The 22,127-nt window shown below is 53.4% G+C and overlaps 2 protein-coding genes across 13 annotated transcripts in view; both read left to right on the top strand.

Moving 5' to 3' along the window:
* Positions 1–5,370, top strand: part of BTRC (beta-transducin repeat containing E3 ubiquitin protein ligase) — a 119,989-nt gene extending 114,619 nt beyond the window's left edge. For all 12 annotated transcript variants that reach the window (XM_039708799.1, XM_039708798.1, XM_039708795.1 and 9 more), the window contains one exon: positions 36–5,370. The gene's annotated coding sequence lies outside the window, so the exon portion shown is untranslated. The remainder of the gene's footprint in view (positions 1–35) is intronic.
* A 5,429-nt stretch (positions 5,371–10,799) lies between these two features.
* Positions 10,800–19,861, top strand: LOC120502046 (solute carrier family 2, facilitated glucose transporter member 9-like). Its single transcript, XM_039709063.1, has 12 exons — positions 10,800–11,277; positions 12,190–12,288; positions 12,715–12,875; positions 12,961–13,085; positions 13,533–13,678; positions 13,759–13,891; positions 14,236–14,423; positions 14,537–14,647; positions 15,812–15,913; positions 16,457–16,532; positions 18,035–18,162; positions 18,378–19,861. The coding sequence occupies exons 1-12, from the start codon at positions 10,813–10,815 to the stop codon at positions 18,615–18,617; spliced, it is 1,974 nt and encodes a 657-aa protein (XP_039564997.1). The 5' UTR covers positions 10,800–10,812; the 3' UTR covers positions 18,618–19,861.
* The last annotated feature ends 2,266 nt before the right edge of the window (positions 19,862–22,127 follow it).

Raw genomic sequence — 22,127 nt, 5'->3', positions numbered from 1 at the left:
GGGTTTGTTTGGTTTGTTCTGTTTTTTGTTCCCAGGACTCATTTAAGCTGCAGTATTTACATGCCAGGACAAAAGAACTATCCACGTAACCAATACTTGCTGAAGAGAGAGGCTCTCAGACTTGTTTCTGGAACAAAGTTGGCATGCGGTTGATCTCAGACAGGGTCTACTCAGCGCGGCTGACTGCTAAAGTGCTGCTATATCAGAAGATGACTTTTATCTTTCATGAACAGTTAACATTTTTAAACCTTCCCATCCCTTTCTTCCCTCATTCCCCTCTTCATGTTCACTCTTCCCTTTACCCCATTTGATTCCCCTCCAATCCCAGTCACCAGTGTCCTATGAATATATTTAAGATGTCGCCAGATGTGTTGCTTTGCTGTTAAGCAGAAGACTTACAGCCACAGTGCATCCTGCTGAGAGTCACTTCAGGGTGGGTGGGTGGGTGGGTGGGTGGGGAGGCTGCTACTCTCAGGCTGAAATCAATATCCATTGCTAGGCCTTTGAAAAAGCATTCAGCTCTGAAGAGCAGCAGAAACACTTATAACAGGCAGACCATCATCCCCCCAACCCCAGCTTCCCTGTGGCTTTTGGCTGTTCTGACTGCAGACTTATTTTTTGTGGAGAGAGGACCCTTGAAATTTGACTATTATGAGCCAAATCCATCTCTTTCCTCTCCTGCCTGCTATGCTAACCCTTTGGAAGCCGGATGTGTATTGTAGACTTCCCTTAACATCAGCTTTGCTGGGGAATGCTAGTCAATGAAAAGTTAAACTCTCTCCTGCCAAAGTCCCGAGCATGATGGACTGGGGCTGAGATCCTGTCCACCCCCACCCCAGGTGAACTGTTGGCCCAGGACAGTATTTCACTAGCAAAGGGATTGTCTGTACCATCTTCCTACTGCTGTTCTCCCTGAAGACAGTATGTTGCTGATGACTTATGAATCATTCTGTTAATTGGAGAAAGTTTGAGGCTGGGGTGAGAAAGAAAGCTGGACATTGCTCCCATCTTTCCATTCCTTCTCCCTCAGAGAGGCTGTAGATGGCTACTGGAAGAGGGAGCTGTTAAAAATTTCATGGAGCTCTCAAAAGCCATCCTAGAATGAACACACTACACAAACATCCTGGCCATGACTTTGCCTCGCTTGAATGAGTAAATGCTCACCCTGGAGATGGTGGTTGAGTAAAATGAATCAGCCATGAGGACAATCATTGCATTTAGCAATGACTCCAGGCCATTTCTGCACCATTTCTGGGACTGGCTTCGCTAGAAGGCATTGAGGAGTTTTTGGTCTGCTTCTGTAACCATGTACTGCATTGCAGTTTAGGGACACTGGCTGATTAGTCCTTTTGCTGATAGCTGAGATGGGTCTTTGCTTTCTGGCTGAGACTTCTGCAAATTGTCATTGTTTAGAAGACAAAAATAGCCCTGAAGAGTAGGTACGTGAGAAACAATTCTGCATGTCTCTGAACTAGACAGAGGTCTGGGGGTAAACAGCTCTCTTCACAGAGCTGGAACAAATTGCAGCTGGCCTGCATTTAGATTAGAAATGACTCTGTAAATCAGTCCCTGGCCATTCCAGGTTTAGGCCCAGATCTTCTGCTGTAGGTCTGGAAAAATCTCCACTGCTTTAGTGGGGAGTTGCTCTAATCCCACAGTAGGAAATCAAGGTCCTTTGTCTCTGGGCTGGAGGGCTGCCTGCTAACTGGCTTTGTTAACACCCTCTGAACTTGGCAGGTGGGATTTTCTTATAAGCTTTTCTCATCAACTTCACTTTGCTGGGGAAGCTGCTGCATTGTTTCTAATTGCTTGAGATGCGCTTTTTCCACCAGTGAAATCTAGCAAGGAGCTGGTCCAAGAGTCCCCAGAGAGCAGTCCAGAGGGCTTCAGTAATTTGGGTGATACCTAGGACAGAGAAGAAGGCAGTGGAGTTAGGGAGGAGGGCAGAGCTGGTGTAGTATCTAGTGCATTTCCTGAAGCATGTGGGCAGCAGTGTCAAGCATCTCAGAGCATGTGATGACACTCCTCTTTTCTGTTTGAACTATTACTGTAAAAGAGTCAAACAGGTTAACAACTCTGTTCAGGTAACAGTGACAGTGACTTACCTCTGCAGAGTCATAAATACATTCTGAGTCACAATGTTTATCCACAACTAATTTTAAGTCAAGGAAGGCTGTTTTTGCTTTCAGGCAGCTCTACATATCATGAATACTGCAGTCCCAAAGCCAAAGTGGCAAGGGAGTAGAGAGAATCAAAGTTCACATCCCAAACTTCGTTGAATTCTGAGTCTTAATACTATTTTAAGAATCCCTCTAAGTACAGGTATTACAAGGTCTGCAGCATGGCTGCATATCAGCAGGGGTTTAGATAACCTTGGGTGAAGATTTATTAATTATTTTCCTCGGTTTTGTCATCCTCTGTCTTTTCCATTTCTGTTACTGTAGAAAACAAAGATCTGTTACTCCAGCAGCTGAAGGCTGCAGAACTTCCTGATATTTCAATTACATCTCTGTGGCCAACACCTTCAAGAATGTGTTGTATTTTTGCTGGTTGAGAGAATTTGGGAGAGCTGGCAGACTGACTGGCCAAACACAAGAGACACCACCACTGCAAATTGTCCTTGGTTATCATAGCCCTGCTGCTCTGTGCTGCTATTCTGTTGGGTCTTCAAGTGGTACCATACTTTGTACTCTGCTGTATAGAGCTCTTTAAGGTACATCTAGCAAGCAACTGCTGGAATCCATTTATGGCACGTGGTAAAAAAGATGTGTCACCCTCAGGAAGGGACTGTGTGTAGGTACTTCAGACAGGACTGCAGAAGGGTGAAGATTCCTGCCCCACTCCCAGAGTTGTACAAATTTTCTGATGGCTAAGAAGGAAACTGAAGTTAACTGATCTAACTTGAACTTGAAACTGCCACAGCCTGACATTTGGTGGTGTTTATTGTGCACCCAGGGAGGAGCAATCTGGTAAGTAGATCTCCCAATGTCAGAAGTGGCTTTTTCAAACTCCCTTCCCTTCGGATATGTGTGCATGTGTGTGTGAGTGTTCAAGAGTGCATGTGAGAGAGAGGTTTCAGCATGAACAGGATGGATAATTCCTCAACCAGATTGGAGTAATTGCAGAGTTTATAAAGAAAAGAACTAGAACATGCCTGCTGAAAGGAGACAGAAAAAGGCTGGAAGTGTCTGTGGGCTTTAAGTGTTGCACATTGCTTTGAAATGAAATACCTCTGCTGCTTAGAGATCATCACTTCTCCCTCAAGTAGGAAGTTCATGCTAGCCTTCCACCTGGGATTATGGGATGGAAAGTACTGGAGATGTGGGACAATCTGTTGTGGCCACACCATCTCCTGCGTGTGACTCCTTTGCAATAGGGCACAGTTTTGCTGCAAATATTTCTCGTCCTCAGAGGAACACAGCTTGCTTTCAAATATGCAAATAGAAAATGGCATGAAGGAGATGGCAGTGAGATAACTTCTACAGATGTCTCCTCTGGAGCAGCTCCCTCTGCTCCCTGTTAACATTCAAGGACAGACACATCCACTGTTGGAACAGAAGGATTCAGGTGACAAGTTGAGAAGTCTGTGATCATCAGAAACGTTGAAATGCTTTACACTTGTTTCTAAACTGGAAGCTGACTTGGACCACCATGCTCTACCTACCCACCTCCTGCTCCAAAGGATCCTTTTTTCTTTTTCTTAATTTTTTTTTGAACACTGAAAAAGCTGGAGAGTATCATGCACATTTCTCCACTCCCAGGTATGTGTATCTGCCCCTTCCACATGTCCCTTCCTCAGTCTGAGCAGAACTCCAGGCTTGGTTCTGAGTTTTCTGGCATCCCACCTCCAATGGGAAGCACCTCTCTGGACTGGGCTCTTGCCTAAGTTAGCTTTCTTTAACATGATTTTATATCTGCCTTTTGTGGCTTATTATTCCTTAATTCACTGGGAAAGGGCAATATTTGCATTTAATAAATCACAAATACTAGCAGCTCTCCTTTGCTAGAGAAAGGAACAAGAAGGAATGTGCAGCCTTCCTACTGCAGGCTTGCTCTTAACTGTGGGAGGAAAAGGAGGAGATGACCTGAGAGGTTGAAAACTAGGCATATGGAGGGATGGAGATGGATCTCTACAGAAGTGGGGATGGTGCTGAAAATAGATCTTTTAGCTTATGTAGTTGGCTGTGAAAAATTGAGGTTTTCCATGGTCAGAAGTCATCAGGACGTGATCAAGTAAGGCCTCCAACTGTTAACCTTGCCAGCTGATGCCCCTTTTAGGATGCAGTGGAGACATAAGGAGAAAAGGATGGTCTAAACTATGCTTGGCAAGAGGAGAATGAGCTTTGCCAGGGTCTCCAAGTGGCATGCATGATGCATTTGATATGCTGAGCTTTGCCCTACTGTTCCCCCCAAAATGATAAGCAGTAGCTTCCCAGAAGGAGGGGGGGAAACAGCAACTGACCCAGCTGTCCTCAAAGGAGTTCTCCATGTGAAATTTGTTTGTCCTGCTGGAAAATACCGACTGGATTGATTGGCATGAGGGGGTTACAGTCTTTCTGGCCCCACTTTTAATTCAGGGATGGGAGCAGCAGGTCCCTTGGGTGTGTTCCTTCTCCAAAATCCCAGTAATGGGTTGAGAGGAATGGCTACCTGCTGAGACTGAGCATTTGGCTTCCCCTCCATTCCCCCCTTGCCCCATTTTTTTAAAGATGAGGTGTAGCCAAACTACTGGGCAAAATTCCCAAAGCAAATCCCATGGGGGAGCCTTGGCACACTGCCAGAATAGAACGTTCTTTGACTGGTGAGAAAACTCTTCCTGTGTCTTTGTGCTTATTCCCAAAGATCACTGGGCTTCCACATATCTTATCCAGCAGATAAACCATGGGAGTTGGCAACACTGGTTGATCCTTAGGGATGTTAAGATAAAACTCTCAAACTCAGAAGGATTTTGATGTACATGGATGTGGAGCAAGCCCTTTAGATACTATAGACAGCTCCTAAATAAATCCCTTTTTTAATAGCCTATCACTCTAAGAGATACCTTGATTTCTGCTCAAGCAGGAGCCAAGTGCAGCTGCGGCCAGAAAATCAGCATGAAATACAAGTCTTCATCACAGAGCAGCTGTGCTCATACCTGCACAATGAATAGTTTTTTGCCTTCACAGGAAAAGTGTTTTAACCTCCTGGCACTGGAACTCTGGTTTACCTCTAAGCAAAACTCCACGTACAGGAGGCAGGTCAGTGGGCTGTTTGCAGTGGCTTTTACAAGGAGCTACCTATGAAAATTTTTGGGCAATTCAGTGTAAAACTCTGGAGCTGCTTTTGAGTGTAAAACTTTGCTTTGGCTATTGTGTCTTTATCATGTGAGGCCCTGCAGGACTTAGCCTAGCCCCAATTTTAGCATGGCAGAACAATAGTGTGGACCTCAGCAAAGTGTATTGTCCTGTTCCTTCCCATCATTTTCCATCAGTGCATTTAGGAGAGCTGCATGCCTGCCAGGCCAGCCTGTGCTGCATCACTCCAGCCTGCTCAGGCTGGGGGGGCTGTGGAAGTGGGAGAGGTGAGAAAGAACATGGTTTCTCCAGAGTTTTCTGTTTGTTACTCTGCTATATTTGTTATCTGGATTCTTAAGTAATGAGTGCTTTGAATTTTGTGATTATGTTACGGTGATGTGTAGTTAATGTACTAATGTTCACTTGAGCTAGGATCATGGTAACAGTGTGGTTTGTTTTTTTTTTTTTTTTTAACTGTTCAGAAAATAACTTAAATACAAAGATTAAGCTGTGAATCTCTCCTGTTTTCCTTTTGGGGGGAAAGATGCTATCAAAATACCAGTCCTGTATCTTCCTTGAGCCCATGTGTGTGAATCACTCTTCTGCTACACATGTACTGTGCACAACATCTGCAGTGTGAACCCCTGACAGTGCTGGGGATGAAAGGTGGACAGCTTTGCCCTGAGCTGAGGTGGATGCAGGACACAGGACACAGAGTCTGCAGTAGCCAGATCCACCTCAGAGCTGCTGCTCATTGACAAATGCAGCATAAAAGACTGCCCTGGCAGTCAGGAAAAAAAACACTTATTCCTAAAACCACAGCATACTTTTTAATTAACACTCTCTCCATTCACAGTTAATGGCCTCTGGCTGGGGCAGATGAGTTTGCCCTGTGAGCCAGAGAGTGACTGATAGAGAAAAGTTGGAGCCATCCTGCCCATTAAAAAAGTGTGGGGGCAAAACCTGTAAAGACTTTGTGTTTTTCTGGGTACTGTTGCAAGATCCTGGTAGGAGAAGCACATATTTGTTTTATAAGCTAATCAGAATCCTGCTGTTCAATAATGAGTGAGTAATTGACATATCACAGCACCGCCACGCAGTTCCATGGCTGGGGATGCTTCCACGCTCGCCCACATCAGAAGGCAAGCACCTCACCCTCAGAATACCTTCCTCTTAAAAGTGCTCCTTGGATAGCAGCCTTGGATCTTTCCATTTTACTTAACAGCCCCTTTTAAAACAAAGGCCACTGCAGTTTTAAGATCCTGACTCCAGGGGTGGTCAGAAAACAAACAAACCCCTGCACTCCCGACATCTCTCTCCCTGCTGGCTCCATTCTTGGGAACCAGCGGGGGACTGCAGATTGTGAAGGCTCCTGCTTTTCTGAAGTGCTGGGAGCAGGATTCTTGTCACTTCTAATCTCCATCTCTCTTTGTGACAGGGTTCCCAGCAGCCCTGTTCTTTATTTGGCAGGGTGTTGGTGTTCATATGTATGTGTGTGTATGCGCACATATATAATAAATATTGTATATCCATATTTATATGTAATATGCAATATATATATATTTACACTGCTTTAACCTTTTCTGTTCCCTCTCTGCTATTTCCTCACATCCAGTAATAGATTTGGAAGAGGAGTTGCAGTGACAGGCTACATCCATTGTTTTGGACTGGTAACAGAATGCAGCTTGATTTCAATGACCTGTGAGTGCCAGCACACACAAACAAGACCCCTTCCATGCCCACAGTCCCAGTTGTCTGTGTACCCAAACAAGACACATACTGCCCACTCCCATGAGAAACAGGTTCTCCTTGGGGGTTATTTCTAGATCTTCCTTAGATAGTCCTTCCCACCCTTCTCCTTGATGGTTAAAGATGAGAATTGGGGTCTTTATTCCAGAATTCTGGGACTAGGATAGTGCTGTCCTGCAGGGCATGAACTAGAAAAACTCTCCCAGGAAATCTGGTTTGGAATCCAAAAACTCAAATACTAAAGAGAGTCTTTGAGAAAGAAAAGCAATCTCAATTGTAAATTTCCACTGGAAAAGAAGGAACAGCTTATCTTAAATAGATTCAGTGGTTAATTACCCTTTCTGTTTAAAAATGTGTGCCTTATTTCCACTTCAAATGAAGAAGGAAAGTAATGTTTGCCATAGCCTCAAATTAACAGTGTTTGATCAACCTACAGCTTTAAAATGAAATCTTCTCTTGTTTGGTGGTTTTTTATTGTTGTCTTATATACATGCTTTCAAGAGTATAGTAAGGTACTTTTTGGAAAGGGGGAATTGCCCAGTTTAGATTAGCTAGGCTAGAAAGAATGTAATTCTTACAATAACTGTTCAGGATGAGTTTAGCAATTGGTGGTTTGAAGAGGATGATGAGCTCTCTGGAGAGGAGGCAGCGTGGCCAAGGAAACAAAAGGCCCTGAGCAGACAGACATGCAGGAATGCTGCCGTGGATTTCTCTGGGTGAGCTGTCTGTCTGTCCTGGGAGCAAGGGCTGTGCCTGGCTCCAGCAGCATCCTGGCCCCTTTTGTTCCAAGGCAGTGTGTGGCACAGCTTCCTGTGCAATGGCACACGTCAGTGCCCAGGATGTAGAAATGATCCAGTGTTTTGAATCTTAAGATGGGAATAGTAAGGTGGAATAAGAATAATTTTTTAAAAAAGGAAAACTAAGCTACTGCATGCACTGCAGTGAGCTGCAGCCATTAGAGATCTCAGCCTGACCCCCTTGCCAGCTGATCTATGCCCAGCAGTGCAGGTCTGTGAGCACCAGCCATTTTGCTTTACCCTAAAAGAGCTCAGACACATTCATTATATCCCCAAGAGAGATACTCCATGTTTCACATCCATGTTACCTTCCCATCCTGAGCTTTCTCTCCAGAATTATTTGCTGATGTGCACCTGGCTGGTAGGAGCAGCTCGAAGTCTCCAAACCAGCAGAGAGGTTGCTTAGCTGGGAGGCTGATCAGCTGGGGACCACTGATGTTGGATAAGGAATATGACCAGGGACAGCTGGGCTGGAAAGGTCCCACTGTCCAGGTAAATACCTGCCTGCAGGTGGAGAACAGTCAGGTGGGCTTTCCAGTGCAGCAAGGCAGAGACAGCAGCCTGAGCACTGCTTTCACTGGGGACAGCACTGGCTTCCTTGTGGAGGCCACTGTGGTTTGAAGAAACTCAAGCCCTGGCTAACATCACACAGTGGTGTATCCAAAACTCCCTGCCATGCCCTGAGCACCCTGCTGGCATTTACCAAGGCAGATCAAGGAAGGGGCAGTGAGGGGGAGGCTGCCAGACCATGTCTGTTCCTGCAGGGTCAGCTCCCAAAGGGCAGCCCTGGCAAACTGCTCTGACCTTGGGAGTGGTGCCCTGTCTGAGCAGCTCTGCCTGCCCAGCCCGTGCTGCCCAGCACAGGGAAAGGGGTCAGAGGCTGCTCAGCAATGCATCTTCTTGCCTCTGCATGAGCTGCTTATTGCTTCCTTCTGGAATTTATCTGGTTTGGACTAGATGGTGCTGGGCAAACCCTGAGAACCAGCACTGGGACCGCATCCTTTCCAAGGATTTCTGTCTCATCTTGAATAAGGGGACAGACGTCCCAGTGGGGAGCTGTCAGCTCAGGGGAAGCCCTCAGGTGTCCCAGCTGCTTCTCCATCCTCCTGGCCTCAGCAAATGCCATGACTCTGCAGGATGTGTGCTGGGACCAGCTACACCTGCTGCTCTGCCTCTCCCGGTTCTCGTGGGTTTCTTTGTGTGCCTCAGGCACTGAGTCAGTGCCTTGAGGAAAGGAGATGTATGAGCATCCCATGGCATGGAGTGCTGGGACAGGACAGGGACAGCCCCAGTGCTGTGCCGAGGCAGGAGTGGGACAGGAGCTCTGGGAGTGACGATGGGTGGGGATCAGGGTGGTTTATGGGCTCACAGCCACTTACCCAGCTACAGGGAATATTTTAGCCAGGGATACCTTGCATGGAGGCAGGGGAGGAATGCCTGTAAAATGTGGAGACAAGCTCCCTTGCAGCTCAGAGCAGTGGCTGTTTCTCACCAGCCCTTGTCTATCGTGTGCCACTATCACTGGGTCAGGTCACAGGAGTGTCTCCAATTAACCCAGCCCTCTGGTGAGCCTTAATTGCCACTCCAGGTTCATCTTCTCCCCCCTCTTGCCTTTCTTGAGTTTCTCACCTCTACATCTGCTGCTAAGCCTTTGCTCCCAGCCTCTGCTGGGAACCAGTGACCATAACCCATATTTACTCCCTCAGTCAAGGCAGCAGCCATCCCCTGGCTTGGAGCTGTGTCCTGAAGCTGTCCCTGCTTGGTGCCCAGCATCGGGCTGTGTGGCAGGAGCAGGGGCTGTGGCTGCAGGGATGAACATGGGGCTTGGGGACGGGCATGGGCTTCAGTGCAGAGGAGCTGGGAAGCTCCAGGGGGGTTTTTTGGTAGGTACTTGCTGGGAGAGTAGCAGGGTGGGGGACAGATGGCTGCTGCTGTTTCCTCTTTCCAGTGCTCTTTCCAGAGACCACTGGACACATTTAACCCTCCATGTGCTGCTTCCAGAGATGAGCAGGTGATGCTCAGAGATGAGTACCTGAATGACCAGAGTTGGAGCATGGCTGCAGGACTCAGCATGGCCTGGCTCCTCATCCTGTCCCAGGTTTGCTGCTTTGCTTGGGGTGAGTCCTGGGCATATTTAGGGCTGCCCTGCAGCACTGCAGGTGCTCTGGGCATGGCTGGGACCCACAGGCTGCATGTTCTCTTGCTGAGGCATCTCACCCTGGTTAGGTCCAATAAAATGGATCTTCATCCTGCTGCTCTGGGAGTGAACCAGGACCATCCCAGAAGGACTGTGACTCCTGCAGGTCGCCCCCACTGTGGCCCTGTCATCAAGGTCTCTGCAGCCACCCAGCAACACCTGCACAAAGGTAAAGGTAATGCCCTGATCCAGATGTGAAGAAGTTGAGTCTGGGCAGGACACAGGAACTCTTGAGCAGGGGCCTGGGAAAACGGAACACTGGCAGGCTGGGGGAGAGGGCCCGGTGCTTTCAGGAAGAGCTGGAGGCTCATGTGCAGAGGGAGACCAGAGCTGGAACACCCTCCGTGGGGAATGTGGTGCCTGGACTCCGGCACAGCCCGGCTGGGGCTGGCCTGGGTGCCCACGGGGCTCTCCCAGCTCTGCCCCGCTCTCCTGGCCCCGCGGCACCGCCTGAGTGGGGCCAGCCTGTCGGGACCTGTCCCTTTTAAGCCCTCGGAGCTGTTGCCAGCCGTGGCTTAGTGGGGTCCCCATCCTTCCAACTGGCTGTTCGGCAAATTAAGAGCTTGCTATTAGGCTGCTAATTAAAGGCACTTCATTAGCAGCAGGGGAGGCAGCTCCTGGCCGCAGCAAAATTGGATTCCTCTGAGCTGCCATGAGCCGATTCTCTCCTCTCTGGGGCTGGGGGCTGTGTCCCTCCGTGTCCGGGAAAGGCAGCTGCCTCCAGCCATGGCCGTGGGCTGCCAGCCTCTTCCCGAGCGCGGGGGATGGGCACATCCACCCTCCGGGGCCGGAGGGGATGGGGGTGTTGGGGGATGCGGGGCCGGAGGGGATGGGGGTGTTGGGGGACGCGGGGCTGCCCCTCGCCGCCAGCCTCGGCGATGGTGCCGTGGTGTTGCCCCACTTACGGTTCCCGGGGTCACTCCCCTTGAGAGGGGACGTGCGAGAGCTCTCATGGTGGCAGAGCATCACCTCAGGGCTCCGCTGCCCCGGGCTGGGCCGGGACCCCGTCCGGCGGGGCTGCCCCTGCCCCCGGCGAGGGGAGAGGCTCCCGGACTCCTCCTCCGGCCGCCCCGGCTGCCCTGCCCTGCCTTCCCTCACCTCCTCCTTCTTCTATCTAAAAATGGGAGAGACCAGCCGGGCCGCCGGGCCGGGGCTGCCTTCCTCCCCCTCTCCTCCTCCTCCTCCGTCCCCGCGCTCCGCCCGCAGCCTCTCGCCGCCGCTCGGGACAGGGACCCCGCGGCCCGGCGGGGACATCACCGGGGTGAGCTCCCTGCGGCCCGGGAGGGCTGCCCCATCCCCGCTTCCCGTCCGCCCTACGGCGTCCCTGTCCCCCTCTAGCCCCTGGCCTGACACCCCTCGGCCTGACATCCCCCTCCCTTATTTTCCCGGCTTGGGATTCCTGGTGGGATTAGGGGGGATTTGCTGTGCGTGAGCCGGGAGCTGCCGGGTGCTACGGATCCGGCTACCGTGCGGAGGGTCGGGCTCGGTGCCGGGAGCGGGGCTGCTCCTGGGGACCCTGGCTCGTCCCGCCCTGGGAGCCCCGTCCCTCCGGGGACATTCACCCTCGGGACATTCATTGCAGCAGCCGGGGCTGTCCCTGCAGCTGGGGGTGCTCGGAATGCTCCTGAGCCCCCCGATCCTGGGCTGGGCTGGGTCAGAGCTGCAGGGTGGCTGCTCCCACCGGCTCCCCGCACTGGGGACCCCAGCAGGAGCGGGAGGGAAAGGTGTTGCAGGGGGTGAGGACTCAGGAGGTGGGTCCATGTGGTGTTTGGGGTGCGCTGGGACCTTCCATGGGAGCATTTCAGTGGTGTTGGGCTGCTCACAGCAGCACCACCCAGCTGCTCCACTGAGGTATGGGGATGGGTGTCCCTCCTTTTCCTGCCTGCCCCTTTCCATCTGCTGCCCCTTCCAGCTGGGGGCAGGGGTGCCCAGGTTACCCAGGCTGGGTCACCACCACAGTAAAATCCTCACAGCACAGCCACAAGACCAGCCACGAGGAAGCTGGATCAGCTGGGCTGGGCACTGGTGTGAAGCAATGTCAACACAGGATTCCATTGCACTGGGGTCTTTGCTCTGGGCCAGGATCATCCCTACGGAAAAGGGGCAGTTCTGGACACCTTGGCTCCTGGCTCTGCTGGCCAGGGCTGTGCTGATCCTTCCTCCTCTTTCCCAGCGTCTCACCTTCCCCCTGCTGTCTGTCACCCTTCTGGTATCCTTTGGCTCCTCCATGCTCTATGGCTACAACCTCGCTGTGGTGAACTCACCGGCAGAGGTAAGGGATGGGCAACCTCTCTGGGAGCAGGGAAAACAGCTCTGCATCCACCCTTGGAGGGGCAGGGACAGCTGCCCAGCAGCCCCACATCAGAGCACTGGCATTTTCCTTGAGCAGTCACCCAGAGAGGAATGGCATTGGAAGGACATCACAGTCCATGTTCATGTACACCAAACTGGTTCTCCTGGGAAAGCAGGGCCTGGAAAGCTGGCCACAACCTCCCTGCTCCAGCTTGGGTGCTCTCTTTGGTATCTCTAAGTCATCCTTAGGCCTCTCAGGTGCTGAGACTTGCTGAGCAACCAGATCAGCACATCCCAGTCATAAGATGTTCTGCCATCCTTTAATGCTGTTAAACCCATGGTATTGTCCTATAGATCCTGTCTTCCCCTTTGTGCCAGCACATCTGTGTGTGTCTCTGCCCTGCAGCACATAAAGGCTTTCTACAACGCCACGTGGTCCCAGCGGTACGGGCACGGGCTGGGCCCTGCCCCCCTGACCCTCCTGTATGCCCTGACTGTCTCCATCTTCGCCCTGGGCGGGCTGCTGGGCTCCCTGCTGGTGGGGGTGCTGGTGGAGCGCTACGGCAGGTAAGGGTGCCACACCACGGGCCATGGTGGCTCAGAGGTGGTGGCTTGGGGCTGGAGGAGCTGCCCTGCTGCCTGTGCCTGCCAGGAATGGTGCTCTGAGCCGCAGCGCTCTCCTCGTCCTCCTGGCCGGCGGCTTCATGGGCTTCAGCCGGGAGCTGGGGTGCCCCGAGATGGTGATCATCGGCCGCTCCATCACGGGCATCCACTCAGGTGGGTGCTGCCTGGGCTGTGCACAGCCCCTTCCTCACGGCTCAGCCCCCTATTCCTGGGGGCTTTTTGTAGGTTTTGTATGCCGCAGCGCTCTCCTCGTCCTCCTGGCCGGCGGCTTCATGGGCTTCAGCCGGGAGCTGGGGTGCCCCGAGATGGTGATCATCGGCCGCTCCATCACGGGCATCCACTCAGGTGGGTGCTGCCTGGGCTGTGCACAGCCCCTTCCTCACGGCTCAGTCCCCTACAGCCATTCCTGGGGGGTTTTGTAGGTTTTGTACTCCCCACAGGCTCTGTGGAGGGGTTCTCTGGTACAGCCAGGGCCACCTCCAATGCCATGGAGTCCCCACTGTGTTTGATGCTGGATATGGGAGGAGATGGACCTGGGGTCTGGCTAGGTACCCTTCTCCCCAGTGCCTCTGCCATCCCAGTGCCTCCTGTGCCCCCCAGGTATCTGTCTCAGTGTGGTGCCCCTCTACCTGGGAGAAATCGCTCCCAAGAACCTGCGGGGATTCCTGGGCCTTGTGCCCAGCATCTTCATCTGCCTGGGGGTTTTCTCTGCCCAGGTCCTGGGCCTGCCAGAACTGCTGGGCAAGGTGAGCACAATACCCCAGCCCACACATGCTGGACACTGCTCTGTGCCCCCCATGACAGATCCCATTTCAACTCCTCCCAGGACAGGTTCTGGCCCCTTTTCCTGTCCGTGGTGGTTGTTCCTGCCTCCCTCCAGCTCCTGCTGCTGCACTGCTTCCCTGAGAGCCCTCGGTACCTGCTGATAGAGAGAAATGACATCTGTGGGGCCACCAAAGGTGAGGGGGTGTCCCTGGGGAGACTGGTTCTGGAAGGTGCTGGGTGCTTCTCCAAGGTCTTCCAAGACCAAGGTGCTTCCTCATGACATTCTTGCATGCCCATGCCTGACAGCCCAACACAGTCCTGATGGTTCAGGGTTTCTGTACCACCCGGTTGTGCCACAGCATTTCCATGGTGCCCAGCACTGTGGTGTGAGGCTTTTCCCCATTTCCTATGGATGCAGAGCCCCATATGGGGCTGCTGGGGAGGCTGGGCCAGGATAGAGCCAAGCCCTACCTGGTGCCATACCTGTGAGCACCCACCCCATGCTGGGGACACGTGTCCATGGCCCCCTCTCCCCCAGCACTGCGCCGGTTCCTGGGGAGCCCCGACATCCAGGATGTGATCGAGGAGATGAAGGAGGAGCAGCGGTCGCTCTCCTCCGTGGAGATGGCGTCGGTCTGGCAGCTGCTGCGGGAGCGCTCGGTGCGCTGGCAGACGCTCTCGGTGCTGGTGGTGAACGCTGGCATGCAGCTCTCGGGGATTGATGCCGTAAGCCCCAGTGCTCCTGCCCCGGGACACAGACTGAGCTGAGCCCTGGCAGCTCGTGTCCTTGAGTGCCCGTGGCTCCATCCCCCAGCTCACGCTGCGTCCCCTCCTCGCAGATCTGGTTTTACACCAACACCATCTTTGAGAACGCCGGGATCCCCGTGTCCCAGATCCCCTACACCACCATGGGCACCGGCGCCATTGAGGTCGTTGCCGGGCTGATCGGGGTGAGTGAGGGACAGACAGACGGACACAGCCCCTCCGTGCCACAGCCCTCTTGCCAGCACCATCAAATGGGGGGACAGAGTGGACCCCCAAATATCGTCTGTGCCACAGCACAGCCCCTTTTCTGGGGGGCAAAGGATTTGGCATGGAAATGGGGATGGGAGATGGGATGAGACAGGCTCAGTTTAGGAATCACATATTTTGAGATAATTTTAGGGTCGCAGGGAGGTTGGGTAGAGATGGCAGGCAAAGAGAAGGTTGGATGGAGATGATAGAGGGGACCAGAAGTTTCTTCTGGCTCTCGCTTTCATTGTCCCTCCGTTAGCAGAGTCACATGTCCCCATTTCCCCCGCCCCCAGCCAAGCACTGGGCTGGCCCCAGGCTAGCAGCCCTGGCCCCCCCAGCCAGCCCTCATTTAGCTGGAGAGTTAGCACTGGGCCAGGCAGATTTATGGCCCTTGTCCCATCTGCAAGTGTCACCCAGGGCCAGCCCAAGCCACCCGGCACTAAATCCACTCCCTGACAATTACAGAGATGGATGGGGGTGGCTGCTCCCAGAAAAGAGGGAATGAGTGGGGGGCTGCTCCCCGCTTTCATAGCCCAATCCAGAGCAGAGTGAGGTCCCCTGCCTCTCTGAAGGGTACCCCCTACACCCCTCCCCTTTCTGTGGGGGCATCCCAGCCCCCCCAGCAGTCGCCCAGCATAGAGCCAGATTGCTTGGGAGCAGCCCCACAAATGGCCCCTGATGGACATGCTGAGATTGGTTATAAAATTACAGGCATTTGTTCTGCTGTCAATACCCTGCCTGCTCCCACTGCCGCTGTGCTGCCTGCCCACACCCTGCTGTGCCCACTGCCCCACAAACACCCCCCTCCCAGCATCTCCGCCTGGCACCGATGCCAGTGTGGCTTGTGGGTCACCCCAGCCAGCCCCAACCCTGCACCCTTACCCCTGCTCTGTGGGACCCATCTCCTGCCCCATGCCTGCTCACCCCTGGCACTTTCCATGCCCCAGCCCCAACCCTGGAACTCTGAGCTGGGGTTGCCCCCAGACCCCAGATGCCACCAGGAGCATCCTCCCACCTACAGCTGGATCTGGGGTTCAGGGGTGCTCCCATCCACCCTGGAGCTCCCCAGCACCCTGCCAGTCTCTGCTCTCTCTTGGCAGTGCTTCACCATCGAGAGGGTGGGCCGGCGGCCCCTCATCATCACCGGCTTCTGTGCCATGGGTGTCTGCTCAGCTGGCATCACCATCTCCCTGCTGCTGCAGGTAGGGCCTGGCCACTGCCACCCCCATTATCTGGGCCTCAGTGGTGGAGGGATGGGTAGGATCCTGGGGGTAGGAGCATGAGTGGAAATGAGAGGGGAGCTGGCTGTTCCAAGCCATGTTTTCCCTTCAAAGTTAAAGAGAAGGTAAATTTAGCACTAAAAACAACAACAAAAAAAGAAAATACAAATCCATATGAGAAAAATCCTGCTGCTTCTGGTAGGTTTTTTCCAGAAATAGTTTTTCCCAGGGAAGCAGCTGTGAAATGCCAGGGCAGGTGAAGGGTCCTTCTCCTGCTGTCTGCTTCCAGAGGATGCTCCCGTGGCTCTGGGGTTCCTGCAACATCACGAGCTGCTGAGTTGGCTGAGGCTGACCCTCAGCAGCTTTACCCCAAAGCACCCATTGCTTGTCTGCATCTCACCAATGTGTCCTGTGTGGCCGCTGTCCCCAAGAGGCACCAAGCCGAGGGCAGGCCTGCAGGCGTGTCCCAGGGGTGCTGGCTCAGGGCCAGCCCCTGCAGCCTCCCCAGCCCATGTCCCCTCGCAGGCCGCCCTGCCCTGGATGCGCTACGTCAGCGTTGCCTGCGTGGTCGGCATCATCGCTGGCTTCTGCATGGGACCAGGTGGGTCTGGGGCTGCCCCACTGGGAGCACTGGGCTGGGAACGGGGGCTCTGGGACCCCAGTGGGGTTTGCAGGCAGGTGGCAGGACGTGAGCCTTGGCCCCATCCCCATGGTCCAGCCCCGGTTCATGGTGCTGTACCTCCAGTGAAACCCCACCACAAACCCCTCCAGCCCCACACATCCCCAGGGCACACTCCAGCTCCTCCTGCTGGGCCACGCTCCAGGAGGAAGCAGAGTGAATCCCTGGCAGCCTTGCCCAGACCCCTGTGGAGGTGTCACCCCTCCTATCACAGTGCAGCTGGTGAGAACCATCCTGCCCCTAATGGAGTGCAGGCTCCAACAGCCAGGAGTGAAACCTGGACTGGTTTACCCAGTTGATGTATTAGCAGAGCTCTTAACAGATCTATAATTCATCCTCAGCCCAGACTTTATTCACTGTAATTACATCTTTAATTAGGATTTTAATGGCTCATTGTTCACAAACAATGATGAATAGGAGTTTTAAAACAAAAAAAATATATATCTCTGTTCTGGGCGAGCTGTGAGTAAGAGTCCGTCAGGGGCCCCACTCCTCCCTCACTTCTTACACTTGGTTTTTGGTTCATCTTTTCCCTGCATTTGTAAAGAGGTCCAGCCAGCCCTGTTTCAGGCAGCTGGGACCCCAGGCATGTCACCATATCAAAAACAATCCTTTGCCAGATTCCTGTCTCTCTTGGAAGGTACTCTGGACCTCGGATCCTGCCCCCAACACAGGGACAGTCCTGGGACCCAGGACTTCTGGCTCAGTGACTTGGCTGGAGAGGCTAAGTCCTTCTAGGAGAAATAGCCACACCCTGTGTCCAGTTTTCGGACCACTTACAAGTTGGCTTGGGAAACCACTTCCATACATTCTGGGTTTTTTCACTATACATGGGAAAAGCAGGTTGGAAAATGGCATTTCTGTGTCCTGAGGGAGATTCTGATGCTCAGAGAAGTGGTTGCTTCTTTTGTCCCTGAATCAGCCACAGTGGCAACAGAAGCTGACTGACAGAAGGAAGCTTTCTAAACTGTTTTGATCAAAGGAGTCTGGAAAGGGCATTATGGAGGGTGCCAGAAAGATGTTTCTCTATGCCTGTGATCTCTATGAGATTTAATATACCAGCATTTAGGAACATTTTTGGAAAACGAGGACCCACATGAAATGTTCCATCTTTATTTTGGCTCAGTCTGAAACTTTCCAGTCAAAAACTGGGGAACTGGCCTGAGCACCCAGCAATGTGCCAGTGTGGTATGTCAGGGGGACACCAACCCCTCCAGATATATCCCAAGGAGACCAAGGGCAGGACACTGCTCCACCACACTCCCTGTCTCCTCCGGCTCTCCCAGCACCACCAGTTTGAACCATGAGTCTTGCTGGGCTCCAGCCCTTTGGCCACAGGACTGAGGTGGGCAGAACCTGTTGACCCCAGGGGTACCTGAGTTACCCTGTCCTCCCTAGCCTTGCTGTGTCCCCTCCCTCTGCAGCTGGTGTCCCCTTCCTGATGACAGCCGAGCTCTTCACGCAGTCACACCGCCCGGCTGCCTACATTGTGGGGGGCTCCCTCAACTGGCTCTGCAACTTCACCGTCGGCTTCATCTTCCCCTTCCTGCAGGTACAGTTCAGAGGGGCCCCGGGAGATGGAGGGAACGGACACAGCCCTGCTGCTCTCCCAGGATGGGGAGCCAAGGCAGGGATGCCTGTGCTCTTGGCTCAGCTCAGTGCTGGACAGAGCCAGCCCAGGGCAGGGTGATGGCAGGGGACACTGCCTCGTGCCATGCCCAGTTTGGGAGTGCCTGGCTCTCTGCCTCATCCTGCTCTTGTCCCCAGATGTCAGCTGGTGCCTTTTGCTACCTGGTTTTCTGTGGTGTCTGCCTGCTGGTGGCCCTGTATGTCTACCTTGTCATCCCCGAGACCAAGAACAAAACCTTCATGGAGATCAGCCACGTCTTCGCCACGCGCCGCTCCGTCCTCTCTGTGCCAGCCCCCCTCATTGGCATGATGAAGCTCGATGGCTACGGGGCTTTGGAGAGCAGCTCCCTGGAGGGCTCAGGCTCCAGCCTGCCCTGATCTCAGTGGGCTGGGAGGATGGGGATGGGGAAGGATGTGGGGACCAATTGGTTCCAACCTGGTCATCTCTGGGTCTCTCCATGGCACAGTCTGGGCCCTGGGTGAGCCCCATTGATGCACCAAGGTTGCACTGACTGCTGGGCCTGGTCCCCATGATGGAAGAGGTGCTCCCACAGAGACAAGGGGACCCCCTGGAGCAGGGGATTCTCATTGCTCCTGGGTGTGGGGCCTTGACAGGAGCTTCTGGCATGATCTGTTTAATAAAGGGCATTGCCACCAGAGCCATTGTTTAGCAAGTTTAGCCTGGAATGGCAGCAAGCAGGAGTGTGCTGGAATGGGCGGGTGCTTCTCCAGCACCAGGGAAGAGCAGAATGGGAAGAGGGGCTGCAACTGGCTGGAAAGGTCAAAGTCACCCCACATTTTCTAGGAAGGGTGGTCAGGATGGCTCTTGCATCTCACCCCAAGCTGGTCATGTAAAGGTGGAGGCTGCTGCAGAAGGGACATGGAGCAGCTCTGAGCTGGGGGTGACTGTGCAGCCACTGTGCCCTCCACAGGCTGCTGGAAACCCTTGGTGCCTGGCCACTGAGTGCTCCCATGGGAACTCTGCTCACTCCCAAACTCCCTGGAGGACAAAGGGATCCAGGATATACCCTGATCCCCTTACTGCACCCCATGAATTGCTGTGACCCCAAGGTGCTCTCCAAGCACAACTGCTCCCATGTCTCTGCCCTGAATCCTGGGGGCTGTGTTTGCAGGGAGAGGCTGTCCTGTGTCCCGGGACTCCCCCAGCAGCTCCCAGAAATACCATGGTAGACCATGGGGTTCCCAGACCTGCCGGGAGCTGTCATCTGCAGGAAAACAACAACATTTTGTGCTGGTGAGAGGTAAGCCCAGGATGGGGGGAGGGCTGTGTGGCCAAAACATTCATGCCAGCACAAACATCATTTTTTGCAAATAATTTAGCCTTTTATTTTTCCAGTTTCCCTCTCCATGACTGGTCCACAGCCTGGTGTTTGGTGTTTGTGGTCACCTAGTGAGGAGCCCTTCCCACATCCCTTGGCAAAGCCTCAGGGCCCCTCTGGGTGTGTGCGGGTGCTGGCCCCATAGGGACAGGGACTGGGCCGTAGTGGGTCCCCAGTGCCTGCTCCTGTCCTTTCCATCCTCAGGCAGCAGCCTGGGGCTCTGGTGCACGCTGAGGCGTTTAAGGACATCAGGCAGAGCAGGGTCAGGCTCCGCAGCCCGGCGCTCCCCACTCCGCCTCCTCCCGACTCCGCTCTCGGCGCAGAGCAGAGCGGTAAATATGTGCAGCATTACATATGTATAATGGAGTGTAAATAACCCCAAAAAGTGCATTGTAAATAGACTCCAAGTTTATCCTTTATTAATGAGGCACTGAGTGCCCTGCTGTTTTAGAGCAGCGAGACTTTGATAATATCAAAACCTAAATTACACTTGTGTCTCTCATTCCCAGCAAACGACAGCATCATTTCAGGCCTCTTTGCCACTTGTATTTATTTATTCTGGTATTTATCTATCTCTCCCACCCAGCATGTGGGGCAGCTTGGAGGATGCCCCCTGCCCTCCATGTGTGAGGCAATGGCCCCCCTGGGACTGGCCCCCCATTCCTGGGGTCCTGGCATAGCCAAGGAGTTGGAATGTTGCCTTACGGCCAAGGACTGCTCTAAGTGGCCATTGAGATGGGTCAGACCTGGGAAATGTGGGGTCAGGACCCATTTCTGTCGGGGTTTTGGATGCCACCAGAGCCAGAAGTGCCCTCTTTCCAAGGACTGAGAGTCACTGGAAATATTCTATGGTGTCCTTTGGATGCATTTGTTCCTCTTTTCCATCAGGGCCTGGGGGTGAGGAACCCCCATGCTCATGGAACTCTGGTAATTCCTCAGTTTTTTCTGAGGCTATTGGGGCAAGATTTTTTTTTTTTGGGGGGTGGGTTGTAGTTCAAACTGCCCCATGCCACAGACCTGGTACTCCTGCAAAAGAGGGATTTGGGCTTCCTCTCTGCTTGTCTTGCCAGGGAGGCCTTCCCAGCTGCTCCACTGTAGGCTTCTCAGGAAGGATATGGCTGGGTGAGCTCTGAGCTGCTTTTCCACGTCCAAAGCTGCTTCCCCATGTTGAAATCCAGCTCCCTGGATTGAGGCTTTCAAAAGCACTGGCTGTGTCTGGTGAGGATAAGGCTGTATTCTCTAGTAGTGTCCAAGGAGACCTTGAGAAGCTGGAGAAGGTGCAAAGAAGAGTCTGAGAAATTACTTGGGCAGCTGGAAATGCTGCTGAACCTCTTAAGGTTTGCAGAAATGAAGATGAAGGTGGCTCTCTCCAAATGCACAAGTGCCTTCTCCTGGTGTGCCCAGTGCTAAAGGCTGGGTGGGTTGAAGGCTGAGGTATTCACATGGAGGGCTGGGGCTCAGCCCAGAGCAATGTGAAATGGGAGAGAAGACCCTGGGTGGAACTCTCCAGCTGCTTTGAATGGTGGTCCTCAAGGAAATGGTCATGGCCCATCACTGGATATCTGCACATCGTCCATGGAAGCTCTCTAGGCTTGAGCTCACCTGGCTCAAGGTGAATGGTCACATCCCAACTGGAAAGCTGATGAAGGCTTGCTGGACACACCCTGGTGTCCCTGTGCAACCTCTGGGGATTGGTGAGGCCACAAGTGGCCACAGAGCATGGTGAGACAAGCCAGGGAGCACTCATACCCTGCCAGTGCCCTCAGTCCCATGGCTCCAGCAGAGATGGGCTTCAGGAGGATGGATCCTGGGCAGCCACCAAGCCTTTGGGGAACCCTTTTGCACTGGTTTCACCAGGTGTTCTACCAGCACTGTCCCTGTCACCACAGTGGGAATGCCTTCACCCCCACAAATCTCACCTGGCTGCAGAGCTCCATCAGGAACCAGTTTTGACTGAAGGGAGTTCCTGTGTGCTCCACCTCCTCTAATATTCCATGTGGAAAAAGCAGTGCTGGGGCAGCACAGTGTTGCCCCGGAGGGGCTGGTGCAGAATTGGTCCCTGCCTCTTGTCTCACTGAGATTGTCCATGCTCCCAGCTCAGCAGCCCCGGGAGAAGGGGGCTGGGCACAGGGAGCATTGCCTGGGGTCAGCTCGGTTTGGAAACAGACCCTGTGTTTGCAGCCTGGGCCCTGGGTGTATTTGAGGGATTCAGGGACTGATTCAGTGACTTGGAGGTGGACAAGAGGCTTGACATGGCCCTGCAACCCATGCCTGCAGCCCAGGAAGCCAATCGTGTCCTGGGCTGCATCACAGGAGGTCTGACCAACAGGTCAAGGGATTCTGTCCCTCTAGTCCCCTCCAGTGATTCCCAGCTGGAATACTGTGTCCACCTCTGGGGGCCTCAGCACAGGAAGGACATAGGCCTGCTGGAACAAGTCCAGAGGAGGCCATGAAGGTGCTCAGAGTGCTGGAGCACCTCTCCTATGAAGACAGGCTGAGATGGCTGAGGTTGTTTAGCCGGGAGAAGAGAAGGCTCTGGGGAGGTTTC

Source organism: Passer montanus, unplaced genomic scaffold (genome assembly GCF_014805655.1).
Source record: "Passer montanus isolate IOZ18808 unplaced genomic scaffold, ASM1480565v1 scaffold21, whole genome shotgun sequence".
NCBI classification, from domain to species: Eukaryota; Metazoa; Chordata; class Aves; order Passeriformes; family Passeridae; genus Passer; species Passer montanus.
Note: the sequence above shows the minus strand (reverse complement) of the source record. Positions and strands in the feature narration are given on the sequence as shown.